Source organism: Heterodontus francisci, chromosome 19 (assembly GCF_036365525.1).
Source record: "Heterodontus francisci isolate sHetFra1 chromosome 19, sHetFra1.hap1, whole genome shotgun sequence".
Taxonomy (NCBI): domain Eukaryota; kingdom Metazoa; phylum Chordata; class Chondrichthyes; order Heterodontiformes; family Heterodontidae; genus Heterodontus; species Heterodontus francisci.
Genome location: NC_090389.1, coordinates 20,675,447 through 20,702,279, shown reverse-complemented (window position 1 = coordinate 20,702,279; position 26,833 = coordinate 20,675,447). Strand labels below are relative to the sequence as shown.

The window sequence follows — 26,833 nt, the reverse complement described above, 5'->3', positions numbered from 1 at the left end:
CAAAAGAGGATAATTGGGAAGAGGTGAATCCCGAATTGAAATGAAGTACTAGCGAAGATAGTTAAGCTCAAGGTGGATGGAGTGCTGGGATCTGATTGGATACATCCACAGACCTTGAGAGAAATGAGGGAAGAAATATTTGAGGCCCTAGAAGTTATATTTCAGCATTCTACAGGGTGGATGTGTGCTGCAGCATTCAAGAGTGGCATATGTAATAATTTTCAAAAAGGAAGCCCATGCTAGCCTGGGTAATTACAGACCAATTAGTGTAACATCTATGGCAGAGAAGATTTTGGAATAATTAAAGATGAGACTAAATAGCTAGATGAAGAGAAGATAATTATATGCAATCAACACAGATTTCAGAAAGGAAGATTGTGCTTGACAAGCCTGATTGCTTTTTGAGAAGGTGACAGATATGGTGAATGGGGAAATTGTAGTGGATGTGGTATACATGGGCACTTAAACCTTTGTTTGGCAAGGTACCACACAGGAGCCTACTGCAGAAGAGTAAGGGGTGTGCAATTGGGCGGGGAGCAAATTGGATTTAAAAACTGGGCAGAAGAGAGAAAACAGTAGGTGTTAAGAGCAGTTTCTCAGTAGTTGGAAGTAGGTGATGGTGGCCTTGTTCTGTTAATTGCATACACCAATGAATTGGAAATAGGGCTAGAGGAAGTGGTGTCTAAATTTGTAAACTATCATAAAATTAGAGACAATAAATAATTCTGAGACCCAAAGGAAGTTGCAAGGCAATTTGGATATTATGGTGGAATAGGCAAAAAAGTCACAGATGGAATTCAATGTCAGTAAATGTGAGATTGTATTTTTTTTAAAAGTAATATACTTTGGGGTAAAGCTGATTGATGTGGAAGAACAGAGAGATTTGGGTGTTCAGGTTCATATAACAAAATCAGTATCTCGAGTGGATAAGGCCCTAAAAATAGCTTATGGAATACTGAGTTTCATGCTGAGGTATAGGATGGAAAAATTAAGATGTAATGATGAACCTATATAAACCTTAGTAAGGCCACATTTTGGAGTACTGCGTGCAGTTTTGGGCTCCAAACTATAGAACAGTTGATGAGGCAATAGAGAGGATACAGCAAAGATTCAAGAAAATGCTGGAAATACGGGTCTGGCAGCATCTATGGAGAAAGAGACTGAGTTAATATTTTAGGTCGGTGTTCAGCTAAAGAGTCGGGTGTTGCAGACCTGTATATTTCCAGCATTTTCTGTTTTATTTCAGATTTCCAACATCTGCAGTGTTATGCTCTTGTTCATTAGAATGCTGCCTGATATGAGGAAATACAAATCGGGAGAAAGTCCTGGAAAATTGGGGCTGCTTTCATTAGAACAGAGATTACAGGACAATTTAATGGATGTTTAAAATTGTGAAGGGTTGAAATAGGGTAGATAGGAGCAGATTGTTTCCAGTGATTTGAGGGATCGAGAACAAAGGAACATAAACATAAGATGTAAGATTTAAATCATAAACTAGGAGAAACTTTAAAAACAAAATAGAGGGTTGAGGCTGTGGAATACTCTCCCAGAGTTGGTGATTGAAGCAGGGACTATGGGCAGGATTTTGGCCCTGATATGGGAGGGGGGGGAAATGAGGCAGGCGGGCACGACTGTTTGCCAGCAACAGCCTCCCCTTGGGCCTTTTCTTGGAACAGAACGGACCCACTTACAACTGACGGGTAGCGAACTGAGGTAATTAAAAGGCCAATTAAGGCCATTGATCAGAGGCCAACTGGAAATTTCCAGCCGACCTGTGGGCCCCCTATGACATAGGGAACGTGGCAGCTACCTGGAGGCAGCCTCCCGACAGTGGATTTGGGGGGCCAGTGCTCCAGGCTGACTTTGAGGTGCCCCCGCCTACCTGCAGCCAGAGGCTGCCCTATGTCAGGGTTTCCCCTTCCACTATGGTGGTCTGGCAGCTGTGGCCATTTTTCTAAAGTGCTGAGAGGATGCCTTAAGATGGGGCTGCCCTCTTTCTCTTCCCTCCCTGCAATGGCAGGCTGAAGCTCCTTCCATGCTTGATGGCCTCCTACTGGCCCTTCAGCTTCGAGTTCTCCCACTGTCCTTACTTGAATGTCGAGCATGCCCTCTAGCCAATAATTGACCAATCCAGGCAAAATTGATATGAAAGCAAAATACTGCGGATGCTGGAAATCTGAAATAAAAACATAAAGTGCTGTAAGTACTTAGCATGTCTGGCAGCATCTGTGGAGAGAGAAGCAGAGTTCAAGTTTCAAGTCTGTGACTTTTCATCAGAACCCTGATGGAAGGTCACAGACCTGAAACGTTAACTCTACTTCTCTCTTCGCAGATGCTGCCAGACCTACTGACTACTTCCAGAAGTTTCTGTTTTTATTTCAGGCAAAATTGGTGTTGGGATGTTGCTCACAACAGAGTGCAGGGTCGGGATCTGCATTTGACCCTGACCTCCGGGTCCTGATCCATAATGCAAAATTCTGCCCTTTTTCAACATTAAAGAATAGGTTAGATAGGCATTTTGATGAAAATTGGGAGGATGGGATATGGGAACAGACACTTGGGACTGGGACTACTGCTCAAGTGGAGGTTACATACCAACAAAGACTGGGGCAAATGGCTTCTTTTGCGTTATAATTTCCGTGATTCTGATGAGATATGTTCAGATCCTTTTTTAAAAATTTATATATAAAGTACAATGGTAAAGGATCAATGTATGTTCCATTTATGTACAGACAAAAGGAAAGGTTCTTGTCTCTAAACTTGCCTGAAGTTAGATAATTTTGTAGTTGACTCCAGTGTTCCCTCTAAGCCGCATGGGCCGCACAGCAACCCGAAAGTCCCCACGTAGACTGTATACAAGTCGGCCACTTTAAATTACTGCATGTGTCCGGCTGCGCAAAAAAATTTATTGGGTTCATGTATTTAAACAAATCGCCCGTGCACTCCAAAAATAAATTAGAGGGAACATCTGGTGTCTCCTGTAGTTCAACAGTTTTGTCGTTTTCAACATTTTAAGGACATGGATCTTATTTTATTTCTAGAATGTCACTTGCCAGAGAGTGGTGTGAAGGTATATCATACGTATTTCAATGCATTTGTCTAGCATTCTGTTTAATTGAGATTTCCCTGGTTGTTTGGATTACCAGTCAGTAGGTGGGACAAGAGAGAAGCCAAGGCAGGCAATTCTAAAACGAGCTGGTATTTTGTCTTCAATTCAATTCAGAACCACTTTAAAATCTGGTCCAAATCAAATTTTCAAAATGAACATCTATTATATCATCTCTGCACTGTAACTTTTAAACATAAAGTTTGCATCTTACTTTGGGCTTGGTTCAGTCAAGGTTATGGTATCGCTTTTATTTTGAAAAACAGAATTTGACCTTTGATGAAGATCCATCCTTTGGAAGTGACTGGTCTGATGTGGAAGACCCCGCTGCTTTAGCTATGTTTTCGCAAGGAGATTCAAGTCCAAGATGCAACCTGGAAAATTCCAAGTCTAGTACCCCATTAGCAACCGAATATGTTACATACCCACCATTCTTGTATTCTAGCCCCTCTTATCCGTATTCAGAATATTGGTCAAACCCTCAAACTCCTCAGCAATCTTCATCTTCCAACACTCTTTATGATGCTTGGTGTCAGCCTAACTGTGCTGACAATGAAACAGAATCTTTTCCAAGCCATTCAATAAATTCTTCGCAATGTTCGTCCACTAATCGCAATAGTTTGTCTTTTGAGTCATTCGGCTGCTCACAACGTCAATTTGATAACAGCAATAACGTGGATGTGAGTACAGGTTCCCTCAACTCTTCAGTAGAAGATTCAGAAGCTTTGGCCAATAATTCAGAGAATCTGTGTCAAGAAAATTGGGGACTGAGCTACCAAAGGGAAGGCTTTATCGATACACACTGCCATCTGGATTTTTTGTTCTCTAAGTTGTCCTTTAGTGGAACTTTTGCAAAGTTTATGAAGGTTTACGACAGCACATTTCCAGCGGAGTTTCACGGGTGTATCACAGATTTCTGTGACCCTCGCAGTCTGGTCCGAGGGAACTTGTGGGAAAATTTACTGGAAGAACCACTTGTTTGGGGTGCTTTTGGCTGCCATCCACATTTTGCCCGTTATTACACAGATTTACAGGAAAAGGCAATTATCCAAGCACTGAGACACCCAAAAGCGGTTGCTTTTGGAGAGATGGGATTGGACTATTCTTATAAATGTTCAACAGACATTGCTAAACAAAAACAGGTATGTAGAGTGGAGGAGAGGCAATTCACTTATTAATGAATTAATTTATCTGGTAAATTTTAGAAATTATGCAAGGAGGGTAACTGTAAATTATGGTATTAAAGATTTGAAGAAATGTTGCATTTAAAACTCAATAAATGTTTGTCAATAATTATTTGAACTAATTATCCAAATCCTTTAATTATGAGGCAGCAATCTCATCTATCCAGGGTATTTTTTTACAGTAACTATGCTTGTATAGTTTGGAGAGTACACAGCAATTTTTGTTCATGACTAAACTCTTGGAGTTGAAGTATTGCATCATTGAGTTTGTCTTCAGAGATGAATTGAGTCACATTACTAAAATTAATAGTATCATCGGCTGAAACCTTCATCCATGCCTTTGTTATCTCTAGACTTGACTATTCCAAGGTTCTCCTGGCTGGCCTTCCATCTTTCACCCTCCATAAACTTTGTGCTTTTCCAAAGCTCTGCTGCCCGTATCTTAATTCACACCAACATTCATTCACCCATCGCTCCTTTGCTTGCTGACCTGCACAGGATCCTGGTCCAACAGTGCCACAATTTTAAAATTCTTGTTCTGTTTTTAAATCACTCCACGGTTTTGCCCCTCCCTGTAATCTGCTGCAGCCCTACAAGCCTTAGATCTCTGTTAGCTTCCAATTATGGTCTCCCGCGCATCCCCGATTTTAATCACTCCACCATTGACAGCCGTGCCTTCAGCTGCTTAGACTCTAAGTTCTGGAATTCCGTCCCCACCCCTCTGCCTTTCTACCTCTCTCTCCTCCTTTTTGATGATCCTTAAAACCTATCTCTTTGACAAAGTCTTTGATCATCTGTCCTGTTACCTCCTCCTGTGGCTCAGTACCAAAATTTGTTTTTGCTGATAACACTCTTAGGCACTTTGGGACATTTTGCTACATTAAAGGTGCTATATATATGCAAGTCATTTTATTATTTTCTCTCAGTCGCGTGTCTACAGAAACAATTTGTGGATGTCTCAAAAAAAAAAAATCTGGTGTCAATCATGTAGATTGGCTCAAATTTCCCATTGCAGACAAAAAAAAAACTTCTCGGGCAGCAGTTGCTGGTAATGATCTGCTTTTGTCATTTACAGTTGCTCAAGACCCATCTTTTGTTTCTTTTGTTGTCCCATTACCACCCCTTTTTCCTTGCACCATCATCCCTTTCATCTCCTGTTTTCCACCCTGTCACAACCTTACTTTTTTGCTCTTTCCTCTCCTCCCTCCCCTTTCCATGCGTCTGTACTTTCTTTAAACCTGTTTCCTGTCTAACATCTTCCTGCTCTGCTGAAATGTCATCAACCTGAAATGTTAGCCCTCTTTCTCTCTCTCCACAGATGCTGTCTGACCTGCTGATAATTTCTAACATTTTCTGTTTTTATTGTTTTTTTTGAAAAACTGTTAATTCACCACTTCCCATCAGCAATGAGAAAGCGTCACCAATTAAATTACTCTTTTCCGCTAAGCACAACAATCTGGAAGCATCAACTAGCACAAATGAGCCATATTGTTCAACTACTTCACACTGATTTCAGTTGCCATTTTTTATTTATTTATTTTTTATTTAGAGATACAGCACTGAAACAGGCCCTTCGGCCCACCGAGTCTGTGCCGACCAACAACCACCCATTTATAATAACCCTACAGTAATCCCATATTCCCTGCCACCTACCTACACTAGGGGCAATTTACAATGGCCAATTTACCTATCACCTGCAATTCTTTCGCTGTGGAGGAAACAAGAGCACCCGGCGAAAACCCACGCGGTCACGGGGAGAACTTGCAAACTCCGCACAGGCAGTACCCAGAATCGAACCCGGGTCCCTGGAGCTGTGAGGCTGCGGTGCTAACCACTGTGCCGCCCCTTTTTCGCATAGATAATGGTGTGCAGCTAACTAACATAAATGGCAAGCACACAAAATACATAATTCTAAAATAAAATCAGTAAACCTGCTCATAAAATTGGTCATTCAATGTTAGAAATGTCTTGGTGTCTGCCACATAGGTCTGGGGGCTTGAGTTGGAAATTTCACATGGGCTGTCAGTGCTGGAGGTTTCCAGCTGCTATGGACATATAAAGTGCACAATGCATCATAAGACATTTTATATAATTTAACCCTTCAAGTCGAAATTCTGAGCTGACTGGGATATTTCTGTCACTGAGGGAAGAAAAGAATGAACTTGCATTTATGTAGTGCCTTTCGCATCCTCGGGATGCCCAAAGATATTTCATAACCAATTGGTTACTGTTGTTTTGAATGTAAACCTACAACCAATTTGTACACAACGAAGTCCCACAAGCAGTAACTTGTTTAGAGTGTCTTTTTGTTGGTTGAATGATAACTGTTAGCAAGAACAATAATAGATCTGCTTTGATCTCCGAATAGTACCATAAGCATCTTTTCCGTTCAAAGCTGCTGTTTTAACATTTTGTCCAGAAACGGCATCTCCAATAGTATAGCATTCATTCATTTGGTGCATATGAGGGGGAAAATAGATGTTGAAGCTTAAGGAAATTCAGTAAATATAATTCTTCTTGCCAGGTCTTTGAGAGACAGCTAAAGCTTGCAGTGGCATTAAAGAAACCTCTTGTCATACACTGCAGGGATGCTGACCAAGACCTCCTTGAGATAATGAAAATCAATGTGCCAAAGGACTACAGGATTCATAGGTAAAATGATGATTCTACTTGAGTTTTCTCTTTGCAAGAGGGCTTTGTTTTCTCTTGTTTAAAACCATGAGTGCATACAGGATCCCAGGATATGCCAGGCCCTCACAATGATCTATAGCCCATATTCTTAATTGGGTATTTTATACATAGAGATTGTGTGCTGGTTGTGGTTATTGGCACTATCCAGTAAATGTAACTACTAGGCATGATGTACCATGTTTAGTATTAGCCATTCATCTTTGCTATTGTGAAATGCTTTTGCAGATTATTGCAGTTTTTTGTTCAACCACAAGGGCTGATTGTCTTAAAGGATGCTTACGCAATGAAAATATGCAATGTTTCCTGAGTTTTGCTTGCACACAAGATCCATGCCCTATATACAAGCAAACAAACATAGAAAAAATACAGCACAGAAGGAGGCCATTCAGCCCATCGTGTCTGTGCCAGCCGAATAAGCTATCCACCCAAACTAATCCCACCTTCCAGCACCTGATCCATAACCCCGCAGGTTACAGCACCTCAGGTGCATGTCCAAGCACCTTTTTAAAAGAATTGAGGGTTTCTGCCTCCACCACCATTCCTGGCCGTGAAATCCAGACACCCACCACCCTCTGGGTGAAAAGATTTCTCATGTGCCCTGTATTCCTTCTACCAGTCACCTTTAATCTGTGTCTCTCTGGTAACCGACCTCCCCGCCAGGGGAAAAAGAATGAGAGATGGTTCCATTTGAAATCAAGTCACCGAAAAATTTCCAGCGAGCCTAAACAATGGTTAAATTGGTTATTTTGTTGGTGTTGATTTCTGTGGGCAATGTATGTGGTTATTGGCACTATCTAGTAAATGTAACTACTAGGCATGATGTACCATGTTTAGTATTAGCCATTCATCTTTGCTATTGTGAAACGCTTTTGCAGATTATCTTTACCGCATGGGATTCAGATAATTTGGTTTCATTTATTCTGTTGTCACGCCAACATGCTTTGTTGAATGAAAATTTTTTTTATCCACTGATTGGAGATCTGAATTTATATATTTTTAAAATTTTTTTTTAAAAAGGAACAGATAATGGATGAGTTTGATAGCAGCTTAAGATGGCTTCCTAATTTGCAACATGGGTATCCAACATTGCAATTCCTGTGAGGTGAAGAAGAAATGTCTGCTCATCCCAGCACGAACCAAGACCCAGGAAGTTTAAGGGAACAGTCTGTTCTTTTTTGCAAGAAGAAATACACTGCTAACTACCATGTTTGAATTACTGGGTAACTGTCATGTGACAAGACCTCTTTCTGCACCCCGCCCCCCAAATCTGTGGTTTTAAGCTGGTGTTTCTCTGCACAGGTTGAGAAGCATCTAAACTCTGACATGTGCAGACCCAAGTGGGAGTCTCTCTGTCTTTTTTCTTGTCTGTCCTGTCCTTTCTTTTCTTTCTGTCTGTCTTTCCATTCCAGTTTGCAAGTTCCAAACCCTGCCTGCTGACTGACCACCTCTGCATACTCCAGCTACAATCAGAAACCCCTTTGGAGGAAATCATCTGCATTACTGTCTCCAAGGGATCCACTGAATCAGTCATCTATCGTTTCAAACTAAAAGCCTCAGGACCACCGAATTCAGCTAGAAGCCAACCAAATCACCAAACTCCACAGACTGTATATCTTTTCTAGGAACTCTAACTCGATCAATTTACCCTTCCAACTCTAACCTATTTGAGTGTGTGTGAGAGAATCTCTAGTATGTGTATGTGTGTGAATGTTGGCACGTGGTTTATTATTTTACTTATTTCAGTTTAAGTACAATTAAGTTAAGCTCTTTCTTTGTTAAACTCAAGAAAACCTGTCCGATTACTTATTTGCTATGATCGTAACAAGACCAATCAAACGCCTGCTGAAATGGCCAGTACATACACTTCAAAAAAAAAATTAAACCTGTTGTGATCAAACAAGGAGGGAAAAGAGAGAACCCTTCGACCCCTCCTCACTTGACCAAAACAGAAATTTGGAGGTTCACGTCTGGGATCAAACCCAAAGACAAATGGGAAATTGAAGAGGAAAACAAATCGATCCCTAACAAAATTATAAAAATTTCAATACTGATTTTCTTGTGGTTTTCAGTGCTAGAGTACTAAAATGTCTGCATTCTAGGCCAGTTCCTTCCTAGACCAGAGTGAAGTAACTTGGGACAGGTTAAAAGCCCTATTGAAGAGTTGAGGAATGTAGCTGGGTGGTTAGGTATCTGTCCAAAAGCTAGGGAACCTGAAATGCTAAAACATGTGGGCCAACCATTTTTCACTTGAAACTGAAGACTCAGACAGGTTTAGAGTCGGAAACAGACAGAGTAACATTAGCTAGGATACAGCTAAAACAGAGGAGATTAGAATTAGAATTCCAGAGAGAGAAAGAGTAGAGAGAGTATCAGGAAGGAGAAAAAGAAAGATCCAGCAGATGGGGAAGGAGGAGAGGGAGTTAAGATGGTTCAAACTAACTAGGGGAAGACCCAATGAAACCAGTGAAGGCACCGATAGTGAGGGAATTACCCCTAACTCAGGACTGAGTGCTAGGCTCTTAAAGTTCTCTCAGTTGATTCCAAAGTTCAATGAAGGGGAATTGGAAGCATTTTTAGTTTCTTTTGAAAAGCTTGCAAAACAGATGACGTGGCCAGCAAAGAGCTGGACACTGTTATTGCAAAATAAACTAACAGGAAAAGCCCATGAGGTTTATTCACTATTGCCTGATGAGAGTTGATCAGACTATGAGAAGACTAAAAATGCTGTCCTGGACTCATATGAGCTAGTACCGGAGGCGTACCACCAAAAATTCCGAAGCCTCTGAAAGCAGCCTGAACAAACTTGCATCGAGTTGGAAAGGGTTAAGCAACTCGCTTTTGACTGATGGATATGGGTACTTAAGATAGAGTCCACCTATGAAACCCTCAGAGGTGATCCTTCTTGAGTTCAAAAATTCTTTCCCCTTTCCATTAAAAAAAAAACCATGTGGAGGAACAAAAGGTTCCAAGAGCCAGACAGGCAACAATCCTGGCTGATGATTATACCCTCGTCCTTAAGCCCATTCCCTTTAAGGGAAACCCTTCCCTCCAAAAACCTGAAAAGGATAGAAGGTGGGAGGGCGATAAGAGGATGAACTGCCATGGGCAAGAAGGGAGAGCTGGAAACACTGGGGGCTCTCCTCAGTCCAAAAAGGAAGGTGCTGAGAATAGGAGTGGCACCCGAAAGCCTGTATGTTTCCATTGTAACCTTCGAGCTGACTGCTGGAAGTTATGGGGAAAACCCATAGGATTTGTCAGCATACACCAGACCAGTGCAGAAAAAAGGGCTCTGATGGAAAGCACAGCGGACCAGGCTGTGGCTTTAACTGCGGCAGTAAAACCCAGTAAACATACCATTGAGAGTGTGGGAGAACTTGACAAAATCCCTGAGAGTTACTGGGATTTTGTGTCCAGAGGAAAAGTGACCCCATACCCCTCAAGTGAGGCGAGTAAGGACGTAGTCATAATTGGGGATACAGGGGCCACCCAATCTATTCTGGGAAAAGACATGACCTTTCCTCCAGAGAGTGCATTGAATGCTGAAGTATTAGTAAACGGTATCGGGAAGTTATATGCCCATACCTTTTATGTTGGGTGCACCTGGAGTGCAACCTAATTTCCGGACCGGTAACCGTGGGGATTGTCACTAGTTTAGCTGTGGACGGGGTCGACCTGTTAGTGATCTGGCGGGGGCATAGGTGGTAGTTTCCCCCAGTAGTCTTGGAGAAACTGAACGAGGTCAGGGAGACAGAGCAGTTACAAGAAAAGGTCCCTGTCATTTTCCCTGACTGTGGTGACCCGGTCCATAGCCAAACAAGCTCTGTCAGAGGAGGCTGAATTGGCACTGCAGACGGATGACCCTGCTGTCTGGTTATTTCCCTTCAGGAATCTAAAGGAACCAAAGGAAGCGTTCAGCAATTCTTTCTTGGTCGAGGCTCAGCAAGCCGACCCAGGGTTAAAAAAGTTATCCCAAGCTGAAGCAGAGGGCGTTCCAGAGCGTTACTATTTAATGAACGAGGTGCTGATGAGGAAGTGGAGACCTCCTCACAGACCTGCAGACGAAGAGTGGACAGTGGTTCATCAGATAATGGTGCTGCCAAGGTACCGCAGGGAAATATTGAGAATAGCCCCAGAGGTTCCTATGGTTGGACATATCGGTATCAGAAAAATCCAAGCCCGCATAAGACAGCATTTTCACTGGCCACATCTCCACAAGGATGTGGTGGAGTTCTGGAAGACTTGCCACACCTGCCAGATTATAGGGAAGCTTCAACTTGCAATAAAACCTGCAATAATTCCCATACTGGCTTTTGGGGCACCATTCAGCAGCGTGCTGGTGGATTATGTGCGGCCCCTGCCAAAAACAAAAGGGGGCTACCAGTATCTTTTCACCATTATGGATGTGGCTACCTGATTTCCAGAGGTTATCCCTCTGAGAACTATCTCTGCCAAGGTAGTGGTGGGGCTAACCCAATTCTTCACCGGATATGGGCTGCCTGCCTGAGATCCAGTCAGAATTGTATGTCCAGTATTTTTCAAAAGGTCGGGTAATCTGGGCATAACCCAGCTGAAGTCCTCAACCTACCACCCACAGTCACAAGGGGTTTTGGAGTGGTACCACAGATCCTAAAGATAATGATCAGGGCATACTGCTATGAGTACCCCCCTGACTGGGACAAAGGGCTGGGATTCCTTTTGTTTGCTACCAGGGACTCAACCAATGAGTCCACTGGCTTTAGTCCCTTTGAATTAGTTTATGGACATGAGGTGAGAGGTACTCTAAAACTAATCAAGGAGAGGCTCTTGGGACACTGGGACAAATCTCCATGTTCTGAGAAAGGCTCATGTGAGCCTGTGCAGTGGCTCAGGAACAACTAAAAACCTCCAAGACAGCTATGAAAAGGCAGGTGGACAAACCTGCCAAGGCCAGAACATTTCAGCCCAGAGACTATGTGTTAGTGCTATTACCAATTCAGGGAGAACCATTGAAAGCCCAGTTCAGTAGCCCGTACAGTCGTAAAGAGAATTAACAAGGTGATTTATATAATTGACACCCCAGATAGTAGGAAAAAGCAAAGGCTGTGCCACATCAATACGTTAAAACGGTATCACAGTGGGGAAGGGGACAAACGAGCACACGTCTGTCAGGCAGTCAGGAAAAAGGAGGGTGAAAATGTAGTGAGGACGAGTTAAAGGGAGGCCTGGAGGATTCTCAAATCAAACCCCCTATTTAAACGCAGAACAGAGAGGAGACCTAACAAGGCTGCTTACAGTGTTTGAAGGGATCTGCAGGGACAAACCAGGGTGCTCAACCTTAACCCTACATGATGTGGATGGAGGTGAGACCCCTCCCGTAAAACAAAATCCCTATTGCCTGGGCCCCAGGAAACTGACCTAGGTTCAGAAGGAAGTTCAGTATGTGCTGGAGCACAAGCTGGTTGAGCCCAGTCAGAGCAGTTGGAGTTCCCCAGTTGTGCTGAGGCCCAACCCAATGGCTGAACAAGGCTCTGCATTGATTACAGAAAGATTAATGCAGTGACGTGCTGATTCCTACCCAATTCCCCGCCTGGAAGACTCTATAGATAGAGTAGGAAACACCACCTATATAACCAAAATACACTGGTTAAAAGGGTACTGGCAGGTTCCCTTAACCACCCAAGCTAAAGAGATCTCAGCTTTTGTCACCCCAGACAGCTCATTGCAGTGACGGGTGATGCCCTTTAAATTACGAAATGCCCCAGCCATCTTCCAAAGGCTGGCCTGCCCAACTGTGTAGTGTATTTGGATGATCTGTTAGTGTACAGGGACACCTGGGGGAACCACCTAGACCAGTTAGAAGCCCTCTTCCAAAGTCGGCTGACCTTGTGGTAAATCTTGCAAAGAGCGAGTTAACTAAAGTAACCTGTCAAGGGCGAGTGCTGTCCAGAGAAGCAAAGGTACAGGCGCCAATAGATTTTCCCGTCCTCACGACCAAATGGGAAATAATGTGATTTTTGGGGATATGTGGATTTTACCGCAAGTTCGTCCCAAACTTCAGCACTACAGCTGCCCTACTTACAGACGTGTTACAGAAAAAAGTAAAGATAATACTGTCTGGGAGGTGCCAAGCAGCTTTCAAGAGGTTGAAAGCCATCTTAACCAACGAACCAGTGATGGCAGCTCCAAACTTTAACAAACCATTTAAAGTGGCAGTTGATGACCTAGGGGTAGGTGCCATCCTGCTCCACGGTGATGAGTTAGGCATTGAGAGACCAGTTGGGTATTTCTCCAAAAAAAATTAAACAAACATCAAAGGAGATAGTCTACTGTGGCAAAGGAAGCCCTGGGACTATTGCTGGTTCTCAAAACACTTTGAGGTATATGTCCAAAATGGTTATAGAGAGATCGTAGCTTATACTGACCACAATCCTTTGCCCTTTGTGGCAAAATTCAAAACCCAGAATGCAAGGCTTTTTCGACGGACCCTGCATCTGTAACCATACCACCTAAAGATTATCCGCATTGCAGGGAAAAACAATGTGATAGCTGAAGCTTTATCAAGAGTCTAACTCAGCACAGAAACATCCTGGATAAAAAAAAAACTAATCCAAAGCCTGGCTATGACAGTGAGAGACTGATAAGTGAGTGTTTGAGGATGTGTGTGTGTACAGTTTCTTTTTAATTTGCAACCTCATTTGCATCCTGTCATCACATTTCATTTCACCTGGTGTGGAGGTGTCCTGCATTGTTTTGTTGAATGATAATTTTCTTTAAAAAATATAAATTCAGGTCTCCAGTCAATGGATTAAAGAAATTTAAAAAGGAACAGACAAAAGATGACTTTACTAGCAGCTTAAGATGGCCACCTAATTTGCAGTACTGTATCCTACATTGCAAAGTCTGTGAGGTGGAGACAAAATGTCTGCTCATCCCAGCAAGAACCAAGACCCAGGAAGTTTAAGGGAACTGCCTGTTCTTTTTAGCAATAAGAAATACACTTCTAACTACCATGCTTGAATTACTGGGTGACTGTCATGTGACGAGCCCCTATCCATCTGGGTTTTAAGATGGTGTTTTACTGCAGCAGAATGAGAAGCTTCTGGACACTTGCAGACCCAAGTGAGGGTCTTTCTGTCTGTCTCTCCCCATTCCAGCTTACAAGTTTCAAATCCTGCCTGCTGACTTACCACCTCTGCATACTGCGACTACAATCAGACAGCTCTTTGGAGGAAATCATCCGCATCACTGTTTAAGAGACCAACCAAATCAATCATCTTTCGTTTCAAACTAAAAGGACCACCGAATTCAGCTAGAAGCCAGCTGAATCACCAAATTCCACAGACTGTATACCTTTTTTTTTCTATAGACTCTAGTCAACCAATCTACCCTTCCCCACTCTGTAAGCTATTTATGTGTGTGAGAATTTCTAGTGTGTGTATGCATATGAAAGTTGGTGCGTAGTTTATTATTTTACTTTGTTCAGTTTAAGTACACTGAAGTTAACCTCTTTTTTTGTTAAGTGCAAGAAAATCTGTCCAATTGGTTCTTTTTATGATCCTAGCAAGTAAGCAATCAAACACCTACTGAATTGGCTAGTACATTCACTTGAAAAAGGAATTAAATCTGTAGTGGTCAAGCAAGGAGAGGGAAAAGAGAGAAGCCCTTCGACCCCTCCTCACCTGTTCATGTCATATTCCTCCTGTCATACAGATGTGAAATATATATTTGTAACACTATTCACTTCCTCGTTTATTTATATGATTTTTGTTTCTTTTCTCCCTTCAAGCAAGGGATTTACAGTTCTTGCTGAAGCAGTTGCTGGTCAGAGTCATAATGGCACAGAATGAGGCCATTTGGCCTATTGAGTCCATGCTGGCTCTTTCTAGAGCAGTCCAATTACTCCCAAATCCTGACTTAATCTCTGTAGCTCTGAAAGTGCCCATCCAATTTCCTTTGAAATCATTAATTGTTTCCGCTTCTATCATGTCATGGGCAGTGAATTCCAGATCATTACCACTTGTGTTTTTTTTAAAAAAAAATAAAGTTCTTCCCCACATCCCCCATGCATCTCTTGCCCAAAACCTTTCAATCTCTGTCCCTAGTCCTTGTACCATCAGCTAATAGGAACATCTTTTCTTTGTCTATCTTACCTAAACCTGTCTTAATTTAGTACTCCTCTACCAAATCTCTCCTCAATCTCCTTTGCTCCAAAGAGAAAAACCCCAGCTTCTCCAATCTAAACATGTAGCTAAACTCCCTCATCCCTGGAACCATTCTGGTACATTTCCTCTGCACCTTCTCAAGGACCCTCACATCCTTCCTAAAGTGTGGTGTCCAGTTGTGGCCTAACCAGAGCTTTATAAAGGTTCAGCATAACTTCCCTGCTTTTGTATTCAACACCTTTATTTATGAAGCCCAATATCCCCTATGCTTTGCTAACTACCCTCTCAATATGTCCTGCCACTTTGAAAGATCTGTGTACATGAACCCCTAGGTCCCTCTGTCCGTGTACACTCTTTAGACTGTACCATGTGGTCGATATTGCCTCTCCCTAACCCTTTTGCCAAAATGCATCACCTCATACTTCTCTGTATTGAATTCCATCTGCCACTTCTCTGCCCATTCTGCTGGCCTATCTATGTCCTGTTGCGGTCAATTGGTATCATCCTCACTGTCTGCCACACCTCCAAGTTTGGAACCATGCCAAATTTTGAAATTTTACTCTCTATTCCAATATCCAAATCCAAGCACCGATCCTTGGGAACCACTATTGTCTACCATCCTCCAATCTGAAAAACCACTATTTACTGCAACTTGATGTTTTCTGTTCTTAAGCCAATTTTTTTTATCCAAGCTGGCTGATCCTCCTATTCAGTGAGCCTCAATTTTGTTAGCCAGTCTTTTATGTGGTACTTTGTCAAAGGCTTTCTTAAAATCCATATAGACAACATCCATTGCTTTCCATTCAAAGAAATTCAATTAGATTCGTCAAGTACGATTTTCCTTTTCAAATCTATGCTGGCTCTCCCTAATTAACTCAAACCTCTCCACGTGCCTGTTGATCTTTTTCCCTGATTATTGTTTCTAAAACCTTACCCACCTCAAATGTTAAACTGAACAGCCTGTAGTTACTAGAAATGTCCTTACACCCTTTCATGAATCAGGGTGTCACATTTGCCACTCTGCAATCTTCTGGCACCTCCCTCGTATCTAGGGAAGATTATGACGAGCCCTTCTGCTATCTCCACTCCCACTTCCTTTAGCAACCTGGGATGCAAGCCATCTGGACCAGGCAACTTAGCCACTCTTCATGTAGCCAGACTTTCCGGTAAGGACCAGTTCGGTTCTGCGAATGAAACCTCACCCAAGCCCGACCTGGCCCGAATCCTTTTATTTTTTTCCCCGCATCCAGCCCGACCCAACCATCAGTTAACCTAGCTTCCGTTTTTCACTTTATTGCTTATCTGCACAGGCTCAAAAAATCTGTAACTGGACTTGAAAGGTTGTTTAAAAAGTACATTAACATTGGAGCCACATAACAGAGGTGGTGATAGTGTGTCCAACACAGCCCGACCCGAGCCCAAATGCCAGACCCGGAAGAGTGACCCGACCCGAACTCAACACATGTCGTCGGGTTCAGGTCGGGTAGCTATGCTGTATTTTCCAGTACATCCTGCCTAGCAATTTTCACCTCATCCATTACCTCTACCATCTCCGCTTCTGCCGACATTCTAAAGAGTGCGCAGGAACAGAAGGAACTAGGGGTGCATATGCATCAATCTTTGAAGATGTTAGGACATATTGAGAGAGTGGTTAGCAAAGCATATGGAATCTTGAGCTTCAGAAATAGAGGCTTAGAGTACAAAAGCAGGGAATTTATGCTGAACCTATATAAAGCTCTGGTAAGGCCCCAACTCGAGTATTGTGTCCAGTTGTAGTCACCACACTTCAGGAAGGATGTGAGGGTCCTTGAGGAGATTTACCAGAATGGTTCCAGGGATGGGGGATTTCAGTTACAGGGTTAGGTTGGAAAAGCTGGGATAGTTCTCCCCTTGAGCAAAGGAGATTGAGCAGAGATTTCATAGTGAACAAGATTGTGACAGACTTGGATAAATTAGACAAGGAAAAACTTTTCTCATTAACTGATGGCACAAGGATTAGGGACCACAGATTAGGCAAGAGATGCGGGGGAATATGAGGAAGATCTTTTTTACGCAGCGAGTGGTGATGACCTGGAACTTGCTGCCCATGAGAGTGGTGGAAGCAGAGACAATCAATGATTTCAAAAGGAAATTGGATGGGCGTTTGAAGGAAATAAACTTGCAGGGCTATGGGGATTGAGTGGGTTAGTGGGACTGACTGGATTGTTCCTTGAGGAGCCAGCATGGTCTTGATGTACCGAATGTCGTCGTCCTATGCCATAAATGACTGACTCTGCTCTGTTTCGTCAGCATCCTCTTCCTTAGTAAGTACTCATTATGTATTGTAGCCTTGCCCTGTAGCATATATCACCCTCTTTGTCTTACCAGGCCCCACCCCACCTCTTACTACCCACTTGCTATTTACATGCACATTCCAGGGAGGTTTTATTCTGCTGTTGAATTTGACATCAGTAAGCTGTGGTAATTTTATGTCAAGCAATCATGTAAGAACATGTCAGCATGATGGTCTGTTGGCCTGTTAAGTCTGACCCACACTCCTGTGGGCTGGAGCACCATGACTAGATACTTCCTGCCATAGCCATGTAATTTCCTGAGAGAAGCAAAAACCAAATAGCCAAATAAGAAGAAAAAATATTTTGGAAAATTCCCCCCTGACCCTCTTGGGCGAATCAAACCAGTCCAGAAGATAACATGGACCACATGTTGTCTATTAATCTATTATACCCTCTATATGATTCAATGTCTGCCCTAGTGAAGAACTAGTCCAGCTCCATAGTGAAGGATGTGATACAATGCTGCAGTAAACTTGCTGTGTTGCAACTTGCTGGGAGAAAGTGTGTTTGGGCTGCAGCAGCACCATAGTAAGCTTAAGAGACAGCACCTCAACTTTCAAATAGGCATTTTTACAGCTGTCTGGATTCAACATTGAGTTCAACAATTTCAGGCCGTAACCTCAGCCCCCATTTTGTTTCCTTTTTCTTTGCTGGTTTTATTTTATTCTCTTTTTTTCTGCTTTTGGATGGTAACTGTTCATTCTGCTATTTCTGCCTCCTCCAGACACATCTTTTATTTCTTTACTTGTCCCTTTGGCCTTGCAAAACCAACCCTTTTGTAATTTAAACTCTCCTGCCTTCCACGCTATCAGAGTTTCCCTTCTGTTCTTTTCCCAACCTCCCCTCTTTCACTTGCTTAAAACCTATTCCATTTCTAACTTTTTTAAAAATTTCTAACTAATCTAAAACATGCTGCCTGATCTGAGTATTTCCAGCATTTTCTGATTTTTATTTCAGGAGCCATAATCTAGGTCCTCAATTGGCTATAAGCAGCACCATGAGAAATGTACTGGTATTATAGTAAAATAAATTTTGTCCTGTAAAGTCATAGTGAGCTGAGCAACAACAATTATTTTTCCACTTTTTTTTTCTCCACTAGCTGAGCGAACAGGTTGCCTACCTGTTCCCAGGTTGTCTGTGTTGCTGGTTTCTGGAAGGTACCAGGAGTGAACTAGCTGACTGTCATCTTTTTTTAACAAGCCCAAAGAACATTTTGGGAAAACTGATTCATGCCAGAAAAAGGCATAATTTGATGAGATTAGATTTAATTTTAGTTTTTTTATCTTTCATTTTGCAGGCATTGCTTTACAGGCCGTTATGAGGTGATTGAACCATTTCTGCACGAATTTCCAAATTTGTCAGTTGGGTTCACAGCCCTGTTAACCTACCCAACTGCTATTGTGACCAAGGAAGCAGTAAGAAGAATCCCAATAGAGAGGATTGTCGTAGAAACTGATGCACCATACTTCTTACCCAGAGGGGTAAGTTGTACTCTGTTTAAACTGACTCTTAAAATACTTATGTAATAATAGCTCCGAGGATCTAAGCAACTGGCTAGTTACCCATTGGAATATATATGTAAATCACATAGTCACATTAGCTATGTAAAATCTAGTATTGACTGTAAAACAGCTAAAATACAGAAAAGCCTTACATGTTTTGCTTGCAATACTTAACAGTATTTCCTTAATGTTACAACATTGAGCTACAACCAGGGATGGGTACCAACATATTGCACCACAGACATTTGACAAAATTATTGACTCGGCCACGGACATGGGGGCAATTAATCTGTGTTTAAAGTGCTTAGTCAATCTAACACCATCAAAACACAGTCCGATTTAAAACATATTTCTCCCTAGAAATAAAGTAGCTAAGCATACAAACATCAATGGAGAGCAGCACAAATGTATTATCTAGCTAGTAAGCAAAATAGTATTCCATGCCAATGCGAATTACTTTTGTTGACAGAATAGAGCTTGTGTTTCCCAAAATCTAAGTAATCAAATTTCAGCACTCAGCAGTAAAGTCCTTTGTTTACTGTTTATAATCATTTTTACAATCAATGCTAATATTCCAGGTTTTATAAATCTTTTATAAAGCATGTTTTAAACTTGGTGAGATGATAACTTTAGGAACATGACAGAAACCAGTAATGCTAACATCCGTAGTTTTGTTTTTAAAACTTCTACCTTGTCATAAAACTCAAATCAGTTTCCATCCTAGAGGATAGGAATATGCACCCACCTATGTTAACCACATCACCAGTAGCTGAGGAATCCCTCAGATTTTGGGGAGGTGGGAGAATTAAGGGAAACGTGAAAAAAGCCTTTGAATCAACCTGATTAACCCACAGATGCAGAAGATTGGGATTTAATTTTCAATTTCATAACTTTGATTGCATTATTAGAACCTCAAACCATGATCTGTTTTACTGACTTATATAGATTGGTATATGTTTTTTTTTAAAACTACTTTTCTCTGAAATTCTCTTCCGGTCTGAAGGGACTGATTCTCTTTAGTAGAGTACAGTCCCGTGGAAAATTGTTACTCTTCAGCATGTGATTCCAGAATACAACATTCATACACGAGCCTTGACAGCCTATGCAGCCGTGGATGACATTACCACTAAAGACCCTGCCCTCACCCAACAACCATGATTGCATACTTCAAGCAAATGTCATTACATAACGATCAGGAACTCTTGCTGATTTTTCTTCCTTCACCCAAGGACATTAGCACAATTACTCAGATGAAATCAACTACCTCTGTGTAGATGGGGACTTAATTTGGCACATTCCTGGACAGTATGGCTAAGACAGTAATTTTTCTGAGTGTGGTTACTTTTACAGCCTGGATGAATATCTTGTACGTTGTGCTGAATACAAAAACTTCCCCCATCCCAAATGTGAAAACAGAAGTTTAATTCCCAGAGTTTAGCTGGCTTCATTGGAGAGCTTTGTTTCAAGTTTTGGCTTTTTCTTTGGAGCTTCATTTTGAATACGACCCTTGCACCCGCCCACGCCTATCTGTTCACCAGCGGTGGGGGGGGGGGGGGGGGGGGGCTTTGGTGATGGGAAAGCAAGCTGGGTGTGAGCGGCGAGCAGTCAGAGCGGGTGAGATTGAGCAGTGAGCAGACAGGCACGGGAGGGAGCCGGGAAGAGAAGCGGAGATCGTGGGAGGGAGCGGGGTACTGTTGGAGGGATCCATTGAGGGGTGAGGGGATATGGGTTCAATTGGTTTTTTTGTGCCAAATTGAGCAGTGCAGACAGTGCCGTTTCAATGAGGCTGCATTTGTGCATGTGCCAGTATTGTGCCACCTAGTGGTTGCGTTGTCAGCAAACACAGCCTTTAAAATTACCAGTCATGGACCTCAAAATTTTTTATCATGGATGCTGGTGTCCGTGTACGGACACGTCGCCGACCGCCGGCTATAACTGGGAAAATAGTGAAGCTGACCTCAAAGAAAAAATGCTAGCTGACAGCTATAGTTGAATCTGATTAAATGTTATAACACTTTAGCCTTTCTGGCTAAAATAGTATTTACAAGGGTGGAGCCAAGGAAAATTGCTTCATAATTTTTTTCTCAATCGAACATTTTTTTGTTGCAGATCAGTATTCCATCTCAACATAAATCTTTGTCAGGTTACGTACAGCTTAGGCAAGGTGGAGGATAAAGCTACCTTCCCTTGGCCTGAATGACATGCTTTCGCCCTAGCTTTCCATACCAGCCATTTTTTGGTCCTCTCCGAATGCGATTCCAGTATTTATAGGCTCAAGCCACCAGTATAAAATGGCCCACTAGAAACTGAATTAAGATTGTCCAAGTATATTTCATGTTGGACTTTCATCCAGCAGAGAAACAACACTTTTATCCTATCAGTTTGGGATGGCTTGAGTGTCAGAGATAAAAGGGCTGTTGTGGTAGCTGTTATGGCCAGGTGAGGAGGGGATATAAGGCTCCCCTTTCGCCCCTCCTCTTGTTTGACCGCAACAGGGTTTATTCCTTTTTAAAAACAGTGGTTGTGCTTACCACCTCAGTGAGTGTTTTACCCTTTTCCTCTAATGTGATTGCAAAAGAACCAGTTTGACAGGTTTTCTTGAGTTTAGACAAGAAAGAGGTGAGTTTATTATACTTAACACTCTAACCCGATTTAAAATACTAAAAAATACACTACACATTCTAAATAAAAAATAAATTCACGCATACACTCACACAAGAATCTCATACATACACACATTTTGTTTTTATTCATTTGTGGGATGTGGGCATCGCTGACTAGGCCAGAATTTATTGCCCATCCCTAATTGCCCTTGACAACTGAGTGGCATGCTAGGCCATTTCAGAGGGCATTAAGAGTCAACCACATTGCTGTGGGTCTGGAGTCACATGTAGGTCAGACCAGGTAAGGACGGCAGATTTCCTTCCCTAAAGGACATAAGTGAACCACAGATGGGTTTTTACAACAATGGTTTCATGGCCACCATTAGACTAGCTTTTAATTCTAGATTTATTAATTGAATTCAAATTTCACCATCTGCCGTGTGGGATTTGAACCCATGTCCCCAGAGCATTAGCCTGAGCTCTGGATTACTAGTCCAGTGACATTACCACTACGCCACTGCCTCCAAATACGTTAGAGAGAAATAGAGTTGGTGGTCTGATTAAAGTCCAGAATAAATGGAACGATCCAGTAGTCCTCGGCTGAAGCTGTATTCTTGAAGTCCTCGCTGGTCAAAGTGCACTGTGGTTGACTTGCTTTAATCAGTTTTCCTGAATGCAGAATTGGTAGTTGATTCACTTGCCCTGGTTGCTGGCTGTAGCGGTAGGTAGGATTGGAGGGTCCCCCAGTCACAGCTGGTTATTTTCTTGATATTTTCTGGGGGAGAGAGAGAGGGAGAGACACAGGTGAGCAGTTGCCTGCTTTGCTGCTGTACGCTCAGTTACTGCAGTCTGCTGTCTGTCACAAAACCTAGTTTCTTTAGAGATGAGCTGGCAGTCACATGGTTCTATCAATCCCCTTTTTTTTTCTAATGAGGTTTTTCTGGAATCTTCTAATGAAATTCAAGGCTCTACATGCCCCAGGATGTCCATTCACACTTGGAGTGGGTTGGCTCTTTCAAAGTCAATGGGTGGGAATGGCCTTGGCAGCCATGCTAATGAAGCCATTCTAGATCATTCAATCACTTGGAGCAAGCCATTGTCCTGGCTGGGCTTCTTGTTGGACTTTTTGTCTCTAGTCCAGTCTCCTGGTATTTCAGATGTAAATGGCAGTGGCCATCTTGGCTGCTAGTTTTTTAAAAAGTTACAAGTAAGGTTTTTTTATTTAAAAGTCAAATGTAACTTTCCAATCGATGAAATTAATATTTCCTGTTTGGCCTATAGGGTTTTCCTAACAGTAGCCCATAAGCTACGTGGACATCTTTTTTATTTGTGATACAGCACTGAAACAGGCCCTTCGGCCCACCTAGTCTGTGCCGACCATCAACCACCCATTTATACTATTCCTACACTAATCCCATATTTCTACAACACCCCACCTGTCCCTATATTCCCCTACCGCCTACCTCCACTAGAGGCAATTTATAATGGTCAATTTACCTATCAACTGCAAGTCTTTGGTGGTGGGAGGAAACGGGAGCACCTGGCGAAAACCCACGCAGACACAGGGAGAACTTGCAAACTCCACACAGGCAGTACCCAGAATTGAACCCGGGTTGCTGGAGCTGTGAGGCTGCGGTGCTAACCACTGCGCCGTCCACGATGAGGAACTTCTTAAAAATTAGTCATGTGAACTTGAAAACACCTGCCTCTATAGCTTTTAACACTGATTAGTGACCTGGAAGTTTGTAACTTAATTAGATTTTAAACACACACATGTGAAAAGTCACACATCAGGCCTACATTTGTTTTTTTCTGCCACAAAAACCATTTTGGAATTTCAGTATGTGTGCGTTATAACAACTTTTTTCCCCAGAGCAAAACAAACAGTATTCAGGTCTAGCATAAACTTGGTGCTAAAAATTATGCTCAATTACTAAAGTGTGGCTAATAGATTTTGCTCTACAAAGCAGTATAGACTATTACCAGCGATAAAGGGTTAAGCTTTATGAAGAGACTAGAGAAGTCAGGCGTTTTTTCACTGCAGCTGAGGAATTAATGCCTCCAAGATTATGAAGTGTAATGAAGTAAAATAATAGATGAGTTTCATTGGTTGTTAACGAGAGGGTGTAAATTTAAAATCACAAAAGGCAAAGGAGAGGTTATAACAACTTTCAGTAATAAATAAATACAATTGGTATAAAAATAATTACTATTTTATACCGATTTGTATTTATTACTGAATATAAAAAGGATATTAAATGCCATGGGATGCATGGATTAGATTAGGCAGAAACACGTTTCTATGTTTTAATTTAAATGGATGCCATTTGGAGTGGCACAATGATGGAGTTACAATGTAGAGGCTTGCTTTAGGTCAGGAAAAAGAACCCGACCCCGGCCCGAGTCCCTTCGTCTTGCCCCGAGCCCAACCCGACCATCCGTTTACTTACCTTCCTGACATCGAACCTGCAAGAAGCTGCAGCGCGTGCTCAAGATGTCATTCTGATGTCACTCGCTCATTGCGCAGACTCAGTTTCGTGCCGGACTCCCAGCTCAGGTAAGTTTTTTTTTAATACTTCCCAGCAGACCACTTACCCCATGTGTTTGGCCCGACCCGAACCCAATACGTGTCTGGGTCGGGTAGCAGGTCTCTAATACAGTGTACTCTGTGTGATAGAGCAATATTTATATATTTTTTTCTTTCCAAATCTCCCTATTTCTGAAGGTGCAGACCTATTTTTGGTTACATGCCAAAGTAGTGTACTTAGCACTGTGTGTTAAAAGCTAACGCTAAGAATTGAACCTAGTTGTTTCTGGTGTTCTTGACTCGGTTTCACACCAATCAGTGCACTCTCAAATACATTTCAAGCACCTCTGCAGTCAGTTGACTATTTTGGCCATGTGACAGATACCCAGTGGATACAAAGTATTTCCCCACATAGAAGGCTGAATTTTGTTCTCCCAACGTCAGGCTCCATGGTGAGGTGGGGGGGCTGGAAGATCGGAGTGGCAGCGTGATTGCTGTGCCTGATCTTCCCCTTGGCGGGCACTCTGCGACTGGTCCCAACTTTACATATTTAAATTACCTGTTTGCATGAATTAAAATGAGACCTGTATCGATCTTACCTGCAGTTGCGGATCTTCAGTACAATGGACAGCACTCGCGCGCCTTCACTTTCCCATCAAGGGTAAGCTGGCACCACCGAGGTGGGGAAGGGGAGAACTCTGCATTTGTAGTGCAGTTGTCAGGGTTGGGGGGTGGTGAACTCTGCATTTGTTGTGTAGTGGTGGGGGGGGAAGGGTCAACTCTGCACTTGGTGCAGTTGGGGGAAGACGGGGTCAACTCTGCATTGGTGGGGGGAATGGGACAAATATGCATTTTTGGTGTAATTGGTGGGGGGAATGGGGGCAACTCAGTAGTTTCTTTGCAGAGCTGCCAGTCCTTTAAAAATGGTGCAAGTGTCTGCTGTTACGACTGAGGCAGGAGGAGTGCATTGTTTATTCTAGTCTCACTTCTCCACAGGTTACAACATCTATTTAAATTTTCCCACTTACCGATGCAGTCAATTATACACTCGTACAAACTGACCAGGTTTCTCTAATAAACAACAAAATTATCAGTTTATTATTCAACAAGTCTTAACCAGTAATGAAATAATGAATGGGGATGAGTGTGAAAATGTGTTATAAAAAACAGATGAAAACATTTTAATATACTTTTTAATGAAACCAGAGAATGGAGGTTGTTTTATTGAGCTGGAAGTCGTGATTTCCTGAAGGATGTCTCAGTGCCCCTTTTAAAAAAAAAACATTTCTAGGGACTGTTTTTCAAAGTCAAGTGGCCTTTACATGACCCCCTGAAGTAAAGTGAAGTAAAGCATGAAAGCAGATTGAAATATAAAAGCTCCTTAGCCCTTCACACACACATCCATACAACAGTTTACCGGAAAAATAAAGGGATTTTTGTTTTTAGAGCTCTTACAGGCAAAAAAAACACTTGGGTTGAATACTTGCTCATTCTTGAAGACACAGCAGATGAGATATTTTGTGTTCCAAAACTGGCATACAGACTAGTGTCCAAGTACACGTAGACAGGTCACTGGGATCTTTTGGAACAGTTCTTTTCAGGCAGCATTGAGAATTAATTTAGCAGGCTTTTCTTCAAAGACAGGAGATGAGATGTGTTGACACAGTGGACTTCTCAGGGTCTTTTAGAGATTTGCTGGAAAGCTGAGCCGGGTGTTGTCTTCTTTCTTGGAAGTTCTCTCCCTTTTAATACAGTTCAAGCTTAACTCAAAACAATTCAAAAGCAAAACCGACAACAGGAGGTCAACTTTTTGATCTCCATCAATCCTGACCTGTCACTTCTTTGTAAACAACTTCTCCAAGTGTGCAAGTTCTCTGTTGTTTGTTGAGCTGGAAGTCAGTTGGTTTCCCAGAAAGGCTTTTTTTCCTCACAAGACCTCTCAGTGCCCCTTTTAAAGAACATTTCCAGGAACTTTTTTTCAAAGTCAAGTGGCCTTTACATGACCCTCTTTGAAAGCCCCAAAGTTTAACATTTCTTCCATCTTTCAAAAATGAATCCTCAAAAAAATATATTTAACAAAATAGAGGCACTTTTGTAACACTGCGCAGAACGGTTGACACTGTTCACGGCGTTGCCAAGGCTACCCCTGCCTCATGATTTGTGGGGGTGGCTGCCCTGAATATGATAATGAGCCGCCAGCCTCAAGATTGCAGCAGTGCACGGCCCGTGCATGCCAGCTGCCCTTTATTTTTATGCCTGCTGCTGCTCCCGGAGGTGGGAACCATCAGATTCAGCCCGAAGAGTGGGAAAACTAAGACCATTCACCCTAAGCTACTCTTGTGCACTGTTAGCAGTTTGCTACAGCAAGAATTTTAGAAACAACGCAGCTTCATCTGAATGTCTGGAGCCAAGAAATGATGCACATTCCTGGAAGATGGAGAGGGAGGAATTTTTTTATGTCACAAAATTAGAATTATTTTTGAACTTTCTACTCTTCCTACCTTTTGAATGATATTGTGACTAGTTCCCTTTGTAGTGCTGAAAGTGGATATTTTAATCTAAAAAGTGTACATTTGTATGTTTCAGATCTCCAAGAGGGTCTGTTGCTATTCCCATCCAGGACTTGCCTTGTACACTGTAATGGAAATTGCCAGACAAAAAACTATGAAACTGTCCACAGCTCTTTCAGTACTGAGAAAAAATACCCAGGATATATATAGAATATAAACAACCAACCAAACGTAAT

General features: G+C 42.2%; 1 protein-coding gene across 1 annotated transcript; it reads left to right on the top strand.

Moving 5' to 3' along the window:
- The first annotated feature begins 1,612 nt into the window (after positions 1 to 1,612).
- On the top strand, positions 1,613 to 26,833 carry tatdn2 (TatD DNase domain containing 2). The gene is made up of 6 exons (XM_068052259.1): positions 1,613 to 1,700; positions 1,795 to 1,904; positions 3,373 to 4,248; positions 6,815 to 6,942; positions 18,753 to 18,936; positions 26,674 to 26,833. The coding sequence occupies exons 1-6, from the start codon at positions 1,613 to 1,615 to the stop codon at positions 26,812 to 26,814; spliced, it is 1,527 nt and encodes a 508-aa protein (XP_067908360.1). The 3' UTR covers positions 26,815 to 26,833.